Source organism: Lissotriton vulgaris, chromosome 6 (genome assembly GCF_964263255.1).
Source record: "Lissotriton vulgaris chromosome 6, aLisVul1.2, whole genome shotgun sequence".
NCBI classification, from domain to species: domain Eukaryota; kingdom Metazoa; phylum Chordata; class Amphibia; order Caudata; family Salamandridae; genus Lissotriton; species Lissotriton vulgaris.
Genome location: NC_141694.1, coordinates 1,838,092,075 through 1,838,107,937, shown reverse-complemented (window position 1 = coordinate 1,838,107,937; position 15,863 = coordinate 1,838,092,075). Strand labels below are relative to the sequence as shown.

At 42.6% G+C, this 15,863-nt stretch overlaps 1 protein-coding gene across 1 annotated transcript in view; it reads right to left on the bottom strand.

The window, feature by feature from the left end:
* Positions 1-2,966: 2,966 nt before the first annotated feature.
* Positions 2,967-15,863, bottom strand: part of LOC147709603 (vomeronasal type-2 receptor 26-like) — a 29,709-nt gene continuing 16,812 nt past the window's right edge. The window contains exons 3-4 of the mRNA XM_086926056.1: positions 9,612-9,735; positions 2,967-3,886 (exon numbers count right to left, since the gene is read on the bottom strand). Of these exons, the coding sequence (XP_086782182.1) occupies positions 2,967-3,886; positions 9,612-9,735 (1,044 nt within the window). The remainder of the gene's footprint in view (positions 3,887-9,611; positions 9,736-15,863) is intronic.

The window sequence follows — 15,863 nt, the reverse complement described above, 5'->3', positions numbered from 1 at the left end:
TGATTTTTGTTTTGAACTAAGAATGCATTTACCTATCAGATATGATTTTTGTGACCTAATTGGATTTAATTTCCAAGGATCGGAATGTGATTATTTTCTTCACTTTGCTTCTTGTTGTTTTATTGCTTCTAAGGGAAGGAGATATGTTATATCCCATGATTCCTAGTCCTGGCTGCTCAGTCTGCATGAGTGTGATGTCATAGTATGTTGGGTGTGTGCGTATGCTTTGAATGAGTGATCGGTTAGATTGAGTGGGGCTGAGCAGCAGGATGCTGCTCCCGGTGGGGCACCCTTACCATCTTGCTCGAAGGTGTTAAATCCGGGTCACCCTTGGATCCCTGTCCCCTCAAAGTCATGAAAACAGCCAAGGAGGCTTTGACCCCTCATCTCACGACTATCCTGAACCTAGCCATATCATTGGGCCAATATCCCTTGATCTGGAAGGCTTCGGTGGTTAGGCCCATCCTTAAAAAGCCTTCCTTAGATCCTTTAAACCTTAAAAACGTCAGTCCAATTTCCCTGCTGCCACTCCCTGCTAAAATCCTTGAATCCCATCTGAACTCACACCTGACCGCCTACCTGAGGGACCACCAGATTCTTGATGGTTCCCAACATGGGTTCAGATGGGCTCATAGCACGGAGACTGCTCTCACCATGGTGTTGGACAATATTCGAGTTCAGGTGTATGCAGGGCACACCACCCTCCTTATTTTACTTGACCTCACTGCCGCATTCGACACCCTGTCCCCTCTGAGACTGGTGGAGCATCTCAAGGATATAGGGGTTGGTGGCCTGGCCCTGGACCTTCTTGCCTCATTTCTTAGTTATTGGTCTCAAACCGTTAAAATGGGCGATTTTTACTCTGAGTCCTGCCCCCTTGTCTGCGGAGTGCCTCAGGGCTCTTCCCTGAGCCCCACCCTCTTTAATATCTATGTGGCCCCGCTGGCAAGGGTGGTGCAATCATTTAGACTAGAGGTGCTGTCCTATGCAGACGACATGCAGATCATGGTCTCTATTACTCAAAAGATCAGGGACTCTGCGCAAAACTTTAAAGACTGTATGACCCCTGTATCGGCATGGATGGTTCATAATTATCTCAAATTAAATGGTGAGAAGACGGAGGTCTTGATCTTCTGGGACAACTCTGACATCTGTTCAAGCGAGTGGTGGCCCAGTTCCCTGGGTACCTGTCCCACTCCTGTCTCCCAGGGGAAAAGTCTTGGAGTGGTGGTGGATGACGGCCTTTCCATGTCTCGCCAGGTCTCCAGAACAGTGGCCACGTATTTTGGACTCATTCGAGGTATAAGAAAAATTTCCCAGTTTCTGTCACTCGAAGCCCGCAAAAAGGTAATCGTGGCCCTAATATTGGCCAGGCTGGACTACTGTAATGCCCTTTATCTGGGAATAAATAAGAGTCAGCTGCGCCGCCTTCAGCTGGTACAAAAGAGCCACTGCTAGGCTGATACTTAATCTTCCCAAGCGTCACTCGGCTTCTTCTGCTCTCTGTTCACTGCACTGGCTTCTGCTGGACCGTAGAGTCTTGTTCAAGACCCTATGCCTCACCCACAATGCATACTATGGACATGGCCCAGTGGGCATAAAGAATATTTTCCATAGGTATGCTCCTTCTAGGAATCTCAGGTCAGCTAATAAAAATGTGCTCATGGTTCCTAGATTCAAAAGGATGAGATGGGGTGGAAGAGCCTTTTCACAGGCCGCGGTCAAGGCGTGGAACTCTCTCCCTGTTTCCCTCTCGGGCCAGCAAGTTCACTCAATCTTCCGTAAGACCCTTAAGACCTGGTTGTTTCCAGCGAGACGAGTCTGAGTATGTATGCTGGCTGTGCCTGTAGGCTCTTCTGTTCAGAGCGCCTTGATGCCCTTGGGCTTAGTCCGAGGTTTTTAAACTCCCATTCATTCATTCATTCATTCATTCATCTTACATGAACTATCAAATCTACTTGACTACATCTCTAGCTCCTGGTCTACCTATGATGACAGCACTTCTTCGTTACAAAACCAATCATGGGAAGGGCGTAACTTCTCAGAGTTCTCTTCTGCCACAGATTCAAGATTACTTTGCAAAATATTCTATTGTTGAGACGAGCTAGAGCCGTGAAGGTGGTTCATGCAGTTTTGTATGCAAAACAGAGTCCATGTTCCATTCTGCACGTGATCACAGACAGCTCTGTATTTTGTCACCTTTTTTTAATATGTGTTGCGTTCTTCTTCTACAGTACAAGACCCTGGTGCTCCCTGAGATCTGAGGCGACATAAATTTATATTTTAAATAAGTAAATATACGCTCTGTGTCTGTTAAGCACTATGGGGCATATTAGCAAGAACCTCGTTAAAATTATCGCCGTTTTAGCGGCAGGAAACTGACGTTAAAATGGCAATAATGGGCTTGATAATATGCGTTATTGAATTCCAATAGAAGCCCAGGTTAGATGTCCTGCACATCTAACTTGGGCTTCTATTGGAATTCTAAAACGCACATTAGCAAGCCCATTATCGCCGTTTGAACGTCAGTTTCCTGCCGCTAAAACAACGATAATTTTAACGAGGTTCTTGCTAATATGCCCCTATATTTTTATATAAAGAGTTCTTGGGTGCAGTTTCTGTTCTTGCCACATTGAGTGGCAAGTTGCCTTTGATACAGTACAAGGCACAAAAACAATACAGCACTGCTCTACGGGCATGAGTTGATGTACAAGCATTGTCAAAGCTCAGTTCTGTATAACATTTCCTTGAACTTGCTAAATGATCCATATAATACCTACTCAAAGAATAAAAAGAAGGAGAAATAAAGAGAGGGCATTATTTCCCTGCTCTTTAGTCACTCCATACATTGTACAATAGTTTTACTGTCACTGGCGGAACAGTTTTTGCACAAGAAAGCTGTGTTAGCGGCTTCTTACAGCATGTCTCCTTGTTTTAAAGAGTGTATATTCAAGAAGAGCAGTTTTCTAGGTCCCCCTTTTCTTCGCAATGCGTTTTGTCATCAGCTGCCTTCTGTTGTTCCGCTCCGGCCTCAGTAGGATAATGTAGCATTTAGGACCAAAGATGCAGCCCAATAGCCCAGAGCTGGAGGCCAAGATGGCGAACATCTCCACTGCCACTGAGTACTTCCCTTTCGTGCTGAGGTATGTGGGGATGAAGGAGAGCCAGACGCTGCAGAACACCAGCATGCTGAACGTGATGAACTTGGCCTCGTTGAAACTATCCGGAAGGTTCCTCGCGAGGAAGGCCAGCACAAAGCTGACTGTGGCCAGGAACCCCAAGTAGCCTATCACAGAGTAAAAGGCTAGCACTGACCCCTCTTTGCAGTCAAGCACTATCTGTCCAAACTCAGCACGCTTGTCGTAGAAGGGGAACGGAGGAGACGTTGTAAGCCAAGCGCAGCACAGAGCCACCTGAGTGGTCGAACCGAAGACCACAACCGAGCTGGTCACTCGGCGACCCATCCACTTCCTCAGGTGGTGCCCAGGCTTGGCAGTCTGGAAGGCTAGGACAACAGTGATGGTTTTAGCCAGTATGGAAGAAATGGAAACGGAGAAGCTGACAACAAAGGCGACTTGTCGAAGCACGCAGCTCACCTTCCCGGGGCGTCCGATGAACATCAACGAGCAGAGGAAGGAGAGGAGGAGAGAGAAGAGGATGACGAAGCTCAGGTCGCGATTGTTGGCCTTCACGATGGGAGTGTGTCTGTAGCTGAAGATAACGACAAGGATGAGGACGGTGCCAAGCGAACAGGCAATGGCGGTTGACGTCAAGGCTATGCCCAAAGGCTCATCATGAGACAGAAAAACAATCACTTTTTGAACACACTGGACTTTCTTTTCATTTGGCCACTGATCGTCCTGGCACTTCATGCAGTCGTCCATATCTGGAAGTAAAGAAGGAATGTCGGTCAGTCAGAAAATTAGAAAAAATTTAGAAAATTGACCTCAATATAACTTTTACCTCTGGTACTCCTGATATGTGTCCTAAGATCATTTAGAGCCTAATTAGCATTTACTTAGAGCAATGTGAGAGGTGGCCATTGGCATCTCAGATTGACACCAGCCTTTTTAAAACATACAAAGACTTGTACTGGTCCAGTTCAGCAGCTGCCAGCAGCATCTTTGAGATGGAGTTCACATGGATTCGCTCAATAGCCTCTTGAAGGTACTTCAGGGAGTGTTAGATTTACTGTAGTGCAAATCTTTGTGAGTGTGCATTTTATTTTATTTTATTTCACTGGGAGAATGTTTAAGGGATGAGCTGAGCCCCAGATGGCAGCAGAGCTCTGTGTGTAGCAACGAGAAATATAGCTAACATCTCAGAGGGTAGAAAAGGGGCGAGGATAATGTCTAGGATGTCTGGAAGATTTCGAAAATGTGGGTGTTTGAGATCTTTTCTGATTCAACCAATGAGGAAGAAAGTCTGAGTGGGTATAAAAAAGCTGGTATAAATCTGACTTGCTCCAAGCATCTCCCATTCCACTCCAGATGGACCATTTTTTAGTCAAACCACAAGAGGAGAAAATAACAAGGAAAGACACATTCCTGGACTACTTAACACGAAAATATTTTTCCTATGGATAAATCCATTTCTTTTTCAGCCCCAAAATATGGTTATGTTTGAGCCATTTTCACAGTCAATTTCCACATTGACTTTAGCTCTTATGTCCTGAAATGAGGTGTAAAAAGCCATTGGGATGTTATTGACTGAATGTTCACAAAGCTTCAGTTTGGGAGCGGTCACTACTCTCTCTCTGCCTCCCAACACCCCTAACCTCAATGATGGCAGGAATCTGCTACAGCAGTGTATTTTCTTCCACTGTAAATAATAACAAGTTTTTTTAATCTTATTTCTAATTGCTAATTCTAATTTTCACATTTCTAAGCGCAATAAATAACAGATGTTACTTTTAGGTAATTCAATGATTGTCACTTTGGTGACTCTAGAAGGATGGAAGGTTGATTTGGCCACGGCAGCATTTAACAGCGCTCTTTACATCACCACATTTGTCAGCAGCAAGCGTTGAACACACTGAGACATCCCACCAACTTAATGGAATTAAAGGTCTGCAAATTCATCAGATCCTGATTCTGAAAATCAGAACTTTGGAATTCTGGCGACAAATCCAACTTTTGTGGATAAAAGCATATTTTACAACCCGGGAAACTTTTTGTGGCTCAGGTCCATTTAGTTGAAAGTGCAGTGGGTGCCAATCACACTGCAGAATTAGAAGACACACAGTTGCACAATTAAATTTTTTTTTTTGCATATCCTAAATGTTGACTTGGGCCTTTATTTTGGCATAAATCCCCTAGATAATAGCCTCAGGGAACCGAATATCCTGCTTGTGTGGTTGAAGGAGGCATTTAGTTACCTCAACATTAAATTGGATGTTTTCTTATTTTTTATTGGTTTTGCTCACCATATCATTGAGGGTTTTGTATATCTCTATGTATGTCATCAAGCTCTCTGGAGCCCTGTAAGAAAGGAGGTTCGCTCTTTCCATGATGTGAGAGATTATTTTTTGGATGGCTGTGTTTATGTTTATCACGGATTCTATTCGTTTTAAAGAAGTTCCCAGGTCGTGAACGTGATACAGGTGCCACCAAACCATAAAACTTTCACAACTATCAAAAATGTACCTGTATTGCATTAATATTGATAGTTAATTTATTTGACAATAGATTGAAATTAATTTAAAATTCAATCAATTAATCTTAGAACAGTGATAATTTTTAGCGTGCTTCTACTTTTAATTTTATCTTAATAGGCCGGCTGCGAAAAAATGTGTACATCTTTACTATTGGAGGGTTGAATCCTGGCAAGACCTCCTTTTATCTTCCAAGGTTTCTGAAATGAGTACCACTCACGAAGAATAGTAATGACACTGGTCATGTACAACATGTAGGCGCTGAGGGGCGGGGATGGTGCCATCTACCAGGTCTTCGTGAAAGCCGTGAGTTGATATCTACTGCGTGTGCCAAACACATTTCCACCCTATCTAGCTCCTGCCATCTCAGACCAGTGACCAAAGCTCCCTAGCATAGCTCCACTCGTAGGTGGTAGACAAGGAGCCTTAGATTAGTTTCAGTTCTTAACACTGCACCAAGTTGGCCACTATGCCCAGTTTTGGATTCTACCACCATGTGCTATTGCACCACTTGCCCTCTGTTATGCCTGAACCTTTGCTCAATAAAATCACCTCAGGTTTGTAATCCGAAATCTCTTAAAATATATTTTGTGCATAATCCACGTAGCCCTTGAACAGAGCAACACAACAAAGTGATCGCCTCTAGCCAGTGCCTGGCCTCTTCTGCCCTTTGTTCCTGAGGAATCCTAGCCAAATGGATGGCCAACTCTTTTTTTCATGTACGCTTTATTGCATCTTTCGCTGTACACTACTGATTTTACTGAAACATCCATGTTGATACCAAAGATTAAATTTCATTGTCCGATGTCACGAGAACAGCGACAAGGGATTCAATTGGCCAAGATCACAGCACCAGTGTCGTCGATTCAGAAGCTTGAAACTGTTCTTCACTCATCGTACCAACCTCCTGGTCTGGGGATAGTGGAGGCTTCAGCACCTGAGTGTCTCTCTGACTTGTCTCAGTGAGTCCAGGTGCATGCAGGTCCTCAGCGAAGACATCACTGGGAAGGCGTCACTCCTATCCTCTGTCTATTGAGGCACTCTCAGCTCTCCACATGGGCAGTCTATGAAAGTTTGTCAGTGGTGGTTGGACTACTCCAGTATCTAGGGACTGTTTTATAATTTTGGTTACACCGTAGGCAAGTATTTAAGCACATTTGTTTAAGCAAATTATTTTGCCAGTTTGGGGGCTGGGATAAACCCTTAAGCAGACACGAATCAGATGCGACACTCACCAACGAAGAGTTCAACTGATTGATAAAGGATGTTTTCTTCAGATCTTGTATTTTGTCTTTTACATTTTTAGTAAATAACTACTTAAAATAAAATTCCAAAGGTCTTTGGAAGTTCTCTTACTCTTAGACTTTTACTGGCTTTGTTTTGTTCCATTTTGTTTCTCGAAAGTATCAGGATATCCTAAGGCTGAGTAGAAAAGCAGTGAAATAACATACAGCATCTGTATAAGAGGCTGTGGGAAGTTCCTTTACTGGACGACAAGTTGCAAGGAGTTTGGGTCAACCCTGGAAACGCTACTTTTCCAGACATTGAAATTCTAATTTTCACCCCCTCTATCCTCTACAAGGTAAGTCCGAATTTCTGCCACCTGATTTCATGGATCTCATGTAGACGTGTGAGCACTTTGGGCGCCTGAGATTCCGCTGCAGATTGGATTACATGAGGTCCCAGGTCCTTTCGAAGAGGACGCTACCTCTCAGAGTTGGCCCTGGGATATATTCAATATATGTATTTAAGAGCATCAACACTTCTCTTTGGGATGATATATTCTACTATAGGTACTTTTGAGGGATCTGTGTTTCCAACTATTGATCAATGTTGCATTAAAACTATTGTGGTCATTTTTATTGCTTTTCTCAGTCCTGTTTACCGTATTTGTCCACTTTGCTATTTCACTAGGGGACCTCCTGGGTTCGTGTCTTTCTCCTCATTTAAGAGTTATCGCATTCTCACTTCCAACGAGGAGAAGATGCTCAGTTTCTCTTAGAACCTAGTTGTCCTGTGCGGTTCTGTGATCTATCAACAAAGGGAGGGACTGTAGGGCTTTTTATAGAAGTCCAGCATAAATGCCCTGTCAAATGCTATCACCTAAACATATGCAGTCCCTCTATTCCCAGTGCCAAAGAGACAAAAATTCAAACAAATCAAGGCACCCCTGTTTGTGAGTGCAAACTGGGTAGCTAAGAGAGAGAGAGGGAGAGAGAGAGAGAGAGAAAGGGGAGAGAGAGTGAGAGAGAGAGAGAAAGGGGAGAGAGAGAGAGAGAGAGAGAGAGAGAGAGAACCAGAGAGAGAGAGAGAGAGAGAGAACCAGAGAGAGAGAGAGAGAGAGAGAACCAGAGAGAGAACCAGAGAGAGAGAGAGAGAGAGAGAGAGAACCAGAGAGAGAGAGAGAGAGAGAGAGAGAGAGAGAGAACCAGAGAGAGAACCAGAGAGAGAGAGAGAGAGAGAGAGAGAGAGAGAACCAGAGAGAGAGAGAGAGAGAGAGAGAGAGAACCAGAGAGAGAGAGAGAGAGAACCAGAGAGAGAGAGAGAGAGAGAGAGAGAGAGAGAGAGAGAGAGAGAGAACCAGAGAGAGAGAGCGAAAGGGGAGGGAGAGAGAGAGAGAGAGAGAAAGGGGAGGGAGAGAGAGAGAGAGAGAATGGGGAGGGACAGAGAGAGAGAGAGAGAGAGAGAGAAAGGGGAGAGAGAGAGAGAGAGAGAGAGAGGGGAGAGAGAGAGAGAGCGAGAGAGAGAGAGAATAGGGGAATCCTTCCTGTCCGAAATAGGGTCCTCACACACCCAGCCCGCTGGGTGTCATGCTTCATCATGTGGGTCTGCTCCTCGTCGGGTCGGCGGTGCAATACCTGATGGGCACCGGTGACAGGGCTCTTTAGCGGAGAACTTTTGTTCCTCGCCGTATGATACTGTGGGTATGAGGGGCCTAGAGTGTGTAGATGTAGTTAAAAGGTGACTAAAATAGGTAGGATAATCCAAATAAGACTTTTATTCTGGCTGGCTATCCACCTCATAAAAACAAAAAGAATGGCAGCTTTCTGACGTGATGGTTCAGTTAAGCTATGCTCAGCTCTAAAGGTCAACATGTTTCATGCCTGCTGGTCAGTTTAATCCGTGGCAATTCTTCAGGACCTGGTAAGTGAATCTATCTACACAAAGTGGTGGAGGTGAGTTCTACCTACCATGTGTAATAGCATTTGACAGGGCATTTATGCTGGACCTCTATAAAAAGCCCTAGAGTCCCTCCCTTTGTTGATTGATCGCATGCACCGGTGACGCCTGAGGGATACCTAGGTTACCAAACAGTGTGAATTAGCCTGATTGGCCCGTCTTACACACGCTATCTCTGCTTCATTTACTGGATAAGATAGCTGGGTGACCTACCGGAGATGGAGGACACCCAGGGACTCGGTTTCAATGATGAAGCTGTAGCGGACATATTGCAGAAAACGCCCTCCCTCCTAGGGACAGGAGGTAGTGTGGCCTCAGGGTCACAATCAGAAGACTGGACTTCCTTAATACCAATGAAAATGGAAAGGCTCAAAATCGCCCTCCATAGAGCCATGATGACAGAATATCTGCGGGCCAACATCGCCCCCAGTGGACTCATAGTGAACATCTTGCCCAGAATTTTTCTGGAAGACCCAGGTATTAAAAAAAGGTTGATGTTTAGTGTCCTGGAAATGCACTAGAGATCTTCTGGCGCTAATCATCAACACCGCAAAAAGGCTGGAAGATGCCCTACTTGCTAGGATTCAGGCAGCCGAGGGGGCTTTAAAGTCAACTGTCCAGACTAACCCTGTGCAATCCTGGCAGTATCTTGACCCTGATGCCAGAGATTCTAATGCATCCCCACAATATGATAATCCATCCAGTCACACTTGAGGAATTGCTCCCACTAGACCAGCTTTCAATCTAGGTTTCAGAAAATGACATACACATCTCTTACCGCTTTTATTGGAAATCTCGCCGTGGGAGCATAGTACGCAGTCATAGCAGCAGACAGCAGCTCCAGGCCGGATAACCTTTCTATAACCAGGTTGGCAGCTCTCACTGCACGTAGAGCGTGGTTCCTAAATAATAGTAAAATAAATCAGGTTTCAGCGAATAGATGTCCATATGGTAGTAAAACTTATGCAGTAAAGACATTGTTGGTAAGATCTGTGAAACCAAAACATTGTTCACAGGAACCAGCCTGATATTTAGTTGACTAATAGCGGGTCATTCCAAATGTGTAATTTCATGTTGATGAGTATTAGTATGGTTTAAGAGCAATGTGGAGCACGTTCGATGAAAAGCTAAACCAATCATGTAGGTGTGCCGTACAAAGTTTAGAAGTGTTGATAACAAATGTAATTATTACCCAACTTAATTGTAGTAAGTTTGTCAGCCCCTAAAGGTTTCAAACCAGGAACATTGATCTACAGGGCTGCCTCAACTGGAGTATACTGTCCAACACTATGAGGGACCATTCTTTTCGGTCTTTGGAGCTAAGGATGCTTGGGGGACGAAGAAGAAGCCAATTAATGCTGAACTGATTGATCTATTGATTGATTGATTGACTGCTTAACGTTTTTGTAGACAAGATTTTGGACTCTCCACACTGAAAAAGATTGCAAAGAAGATCGTAGGACGTGGGAGGGGTTGTAGAGAAGGAAGTGCTGTTGAAGATATATAGAGACTTTGCCCTTCACTAATGTCTTGCGGAGGCAAAAACACTTCAAAGTACTGCATTTGGCAACTGGTAATCAATTTAGTTTATCCAGGTTTGCTGAGATGATGTGCAGGGATGAATACCCACAATGAGGCAGGATGAGGAATTCTATATGATCTGAAGTCCTGGGATCATGTCAACTTTCAGATCATGAAAGAGAGAGTTACTGTCGATAGATGAGAAAGTTGATAGATTGGACCACTGCTGGGCAGTTGCTAAGAGAAGGCGTTGGATCCATTTTACACAGCGTGTTAGTGTTAAAGAAGTAAATGTAACTTTAACGGGGAGCCTGTCAAACTCTTGGAAAGAGTGGTGAGGAAGATGAACCGCCTAGGAGTTGATAGAAAGAAGGGACATAAACCAGAGAAGGACATGTCAGTGAATACACCACTGAGACAGACGGTAAAGGCGGGTAGAATCAGGAATGGCACGGAGTGCCGCTAAGAGGTCCATGGAGACAAAGGCAGCTCCTCTGTCCTGATCTCCTCGCATTCTGACTTCATGAAAAACCACAGCAAGGGTTGATTCTGTCCCATGCAGCAAGCAGAACCCGTACTGAGTAGAGCCCAACATCTAATTTGTCCATATGAGCTCAGAAATAAGTAGAAGGGAGATGAAAACTTCTCAGAATCCTAAACTCGGATGAGGATTTAAAGTAAGTGCTTCATGTGTACTTGTTATTGGGACCAGAAGTCAAATAAATTGAGAGGCTGCAGAGATCAGAGAGAGAAGAGAAGATTGGATCACTTCCCAATGTAAGGTGTGTTCTGAGCAAGCGTTGATGGGTATCCTACCAGAAGCCCTTTCATGTCTTGACCATTAGAAGATATTCCTTGAGAAGTTAGTTCATTTAGGTGAAGTGTGAAAGGATGCAGAATAGTGAAGGGTGGCATTCTGAAGGGATGCAGAAGATAAGTTGCCACTCGTCTCCTCTGCCCAGCAGTGTCCCTCAAGTAGTACCCATCTCTTTTTAAATTCTCTCATGCAGTGAAGTAACAGCGCCCCCGCAGGTGAAGTCCTGCATAGGCATCTCAAAATCAATGCACTTCTTGCAAACCCATATTTCTCTTCATTACTTCTTTTCTCTATGATGGAAAAAGGAAAATACTGACTCCCTTTGAGGCAACGCAGTGCAGTAACTTTGCGTGCTGCCCTGCGTTTCTGTAAAACCTTAGTACATCTGCCCCTCTGCCTGCCCTCCTGCTGCTTGTGATGTACCTGTTCTGAGTGAGAATGAAGCTTACAGTGCCTTTATCAGGGCTCTGTATTGAGCTGTGCATGAGGCTTGTCCTGCTGCTGTCTGCAACGAATAAGGTGTGTGTGGGAGCGAATGTCTGACATAATATCGACAGACAGAATATCGAAATACCAAAATATCGGCACAAAAATATCGACATCAAAAATATCGGAATCCTATCTTCATAAAGGTAAGTACAAAAATATCGAAAAAATAATATCGTAGTACAAAAATATCGGAATTAAAAATATAGTTTTTTTAAATGTATTAATAATAATGTAAAAATAATTTTAAAATACATATAATTTTAAAAATATTAAATAAAAATATTAAAACAAAATTAAAACTAATACATATACATTTAAAATAAATAAAACACTTAATATTTTAATGTATTTTTTTTTAATGTTATTAAATTGATTTAATGTAATTTATTTTGTTTTTACCCTGTACGCCTGTACCCCAAAAACCCAAAACTGACCCTGAACCCTAAAAATATCCCTGTACCCCAAAAACCCAAAACTAACCCTGAACCCTAAAAATACCCCTTTACCCAAAAACTGAAAACTGACCCTGAACCCTAAAAATACCCCTTTACCCAAAAACTGAAAACTGACCCTGAACCCTAAAAATACCCCTTTACCCAAGAACTGAAAACTGACCCTTATCCCTAAAAATACCCCTTTACCCAAAAACTGAAAACTGACCCTGAACCCTAAAAATACCCCTTTACCCAAAAACTGAAAACTGACCCTGAACCCTAAAAATACCCCTTTACCTAAGAACTGAAAACTGACCCTGAACCCTAAACATACCCCTTTACCCAAAAACTGAAAACTGACCCTGAACCCTAAAAATACCCCTTTACCCAAAAACTAAAAACTGACCCTGAACCCTAAAAATACCCCTTTACCCAAGAACTGAAAACTGACCCTGAACCCTAAAAATACCCCTTTACCCAAAAACTGAAAACTGACCCTGAACCCTAAAAATACTCCTTTACCCAAAATTAATTATTATTATTTAATTACCAATTAATTATTAATTAACAATAACAATAAAGTAAATATATTAGCACATTAGCTGTAATTAATTTAATTTAATAATTAATATTATTTTTCCCAATTAATTAATTAAGAATAACAAAAAAATATATATAAAAAAATTACTATAATTAATGTAATTAACTAATTAATATTAATTAATTACCAACTAATTAATAATTAAAAATATGTACAAAATTATATTAATTAATTAACTAAATAATATAAATTAATTACCATTTAATTATTAATTAAAATATGTACAAACATATATTAATTAATTAATTATTATTAAATTACTTCCCACTCTTTTCCTCTATAAACCCATAACCCGCTACAGAACATATTTATCAATTAATCAATTAATTAAAATTAATTAAACATTAATTCTCAATTAATTAATTAATAATTCCTACTAATTAATAATTAATTTAACATAATTAAATTACTTCCCACCCTATTCCCCTATAAACCCACAACCCGCTACAGTAGTAAAAGACAATATTTAATTAAATTACATTAAAAATAAATAATAAAACATAATAAATACAATATAATATACACAAAATTTATTTAAAAATTGATATTAGTAACATCGAAGTTATTTATTTCGATATTATTGACATCGATATTTAAAACTTCGATATTACTGATATCATACTAATATCGATATTAAGACTGTCGATATTACTTACCTTCGATATTTTGTCCCATCGATATTTAAACTTCGATATTATTGTATATCGATATTTAAAACTCGATATTTTGTCTGTGTACCGTGGGAGCATTGGTTAAATTGCAGCTTTGCTCTCTGGAATGCCTTTAAGGCAGCAATGTACTGCTTCTGCCGAAGCATTATCGGTTCCTCGCATGTGAGGAAAACGTACAGTGAATAGGTCCCCACTGTATTAATTCTACTTCGCATGCTGGGGGCGGAAACGTCTGCACTGCTCCCTGTTCTGTGCCTGTTCACAGGGGCATAGCTTTGGGGGGAGGAAGTTTGGAGTGTTACACCCTCCTAATAAATGTGTTTTCTGGTAATTAGGGGGTAGATGTGCCTTCAGTCAGGTATGGTGAGCTGTCTGATGGATTTCATAAGGAATTTTTACATAAACAGAGACAGAAACGAACACACACTCTCTCCCTCTCTGCTTGGAAAGTCTTCAAAAATTTTATTTTACAAAATATTGTGTTTTCTCTCACCTAGTAACCCTACCAGTGCTTAATTTGAGCCGGTGGTTTCCGGTGCTTAACACTGGCACTGAATCATCAACACCGGCTCTTTTTATGAGCACCAGTTAAGGACACATTCATTTGTGCGGAGATTAAGTGATTTGCCCAGAATCACAGGATGTTGAGCCGACGCCGATACTTGAACCTGGTGACCCGGGTCTGAAGTCAGCAGCTCTGGCCATTGCACCACATCCTTTCCCCCCTTTCATGGTTTGTAGTTGGTTCTGTTTTAGGCAGGGCTAACAGAAGAAAACGGGCTGGTGCAAGCTGCCTCCTGACGAGAGCCCCACCAGTTATTATTTTACAAATTAACCACTGACAATCTGCATTCCTCTCCCTTTCAGTTGGCCCTTAAGTGTGCCCTTCTTGTCGTATAATGTACTTTAACATTATGAAGCGTATTTACAAGCCCCTTGCGCCGCCGGTGTGTCACTTTTTGTGACACACCAATGGCACATTTTTCTGCTCCATATTTACAAGGACAGGAAAAGCCACCCTGCATGTTTTTTCATGTCCTTGTAAAGACGGCCCCTTTACACGCAGCATTTTGCATGAGAGGGTTTCCATGGGTGTTGCTGTGGGTGTTCCCACGCAACACCCACGGAACCTGACACATTTCCAAATTTATGAGAAATCGTAAATCTGGAAATGCGTCTGAATGCTAAAGGGAGGCACAACGAGGAGAGATGTAATCATTTCTCCTCAGTTTTTTCCCTCTTTCTATGCGGGCTGCTTTCTGCAGCACACATAGAGCGAAGTAATCACCTCTTATGGTTGTTTATGTGCAGGAAGGTGTCCATTTCTGAACATAAATAATCATTAATAAAAATGAAGTTTTCCAAGTTCAATCTGTGCTAACGCAGCACACATAGAATTAAAAAAACGCAGTTTCAGATTATTTATGAGCAGGAAGGAACACCTTCCTAGCTCACCCCCCAATCCTATTGACCAAGCTGCACTCCTGCCTGTTCGGTGTGCATACATGAAGCGTGTATTCATGGCACCAATGCAGAAACCCCCTGTTACTAGTACAAACACTGGAAACACTTTCTGCGGATTATGCTGAATTGCCACCACATTCAAGCTCTGCCAGCCGCTGCCTGCATCTGTAAGACCTTGTAAGACACCTAAAGGTCTGCTATCGCTCCAAAGTGGAGACAGTCCATAAAACCTACTCTCTACCTGCCTGACCTCTCTCTCACAAGTTAACTCTGTAGATGGGCGATGTAGCAGGGGTAAGGTCTTCATCAACTGGGCAACACTCCATCATCCTGTCATCTCATGCTACTGTACAACTGCTTGATCACAAAGGAGTAATTTACTACTTACTCCTTGAATGGTTTACAAGTGTATCACATCACATGATCTGCTTCTCACACCCTATCTATGTGACAAGAGAGCTAACTGAAGTGGAAGTTGTGAAACCAATAAAATAAGTGATTGAGTGACGTCTGTACTGCAGCTGCCCTAATGTGCCTGTTACCAGTGTTTGAGTGATGTCTGCACTGCTGCTTCCTTAATGTGCCTGTTATCAGTGCTTGAGTGACGTCTGTACTGCAGTTGCCCCTAATGTGCCTGCTATCAGTGCTTGAGCGACATCTGTACTGCACCTGCCTCTAACATACCTGTTATCAGTGCTTGAGAGACATATGCACTGCAGCTGCTCCTAATGTGCCGGTTATCAGTGTGTGAGTGACGTCTGCACTGCAGCTGTCCCTAATGTGCCTCTTACCAGTGTTTGAGCGACGTCTGCACTGCTGCTGCCCTTAATGTGCATGTCATCATAGCTTGAGAGACGTCTGCACTGCTGCTCTGCTGCACTTAACACCTTGGCTGCTAGAGGTTTTCCCCTCCTGTGCTGCAAAGTGGGATTTATCATTGTACCTGTTACCAGTGCTAGACGGACATCTGTACTGTAGCTGTCCCTATTGTGCCTGTTATCAGTGCATGAGTGACTGTTGCAATGCAGCGTCC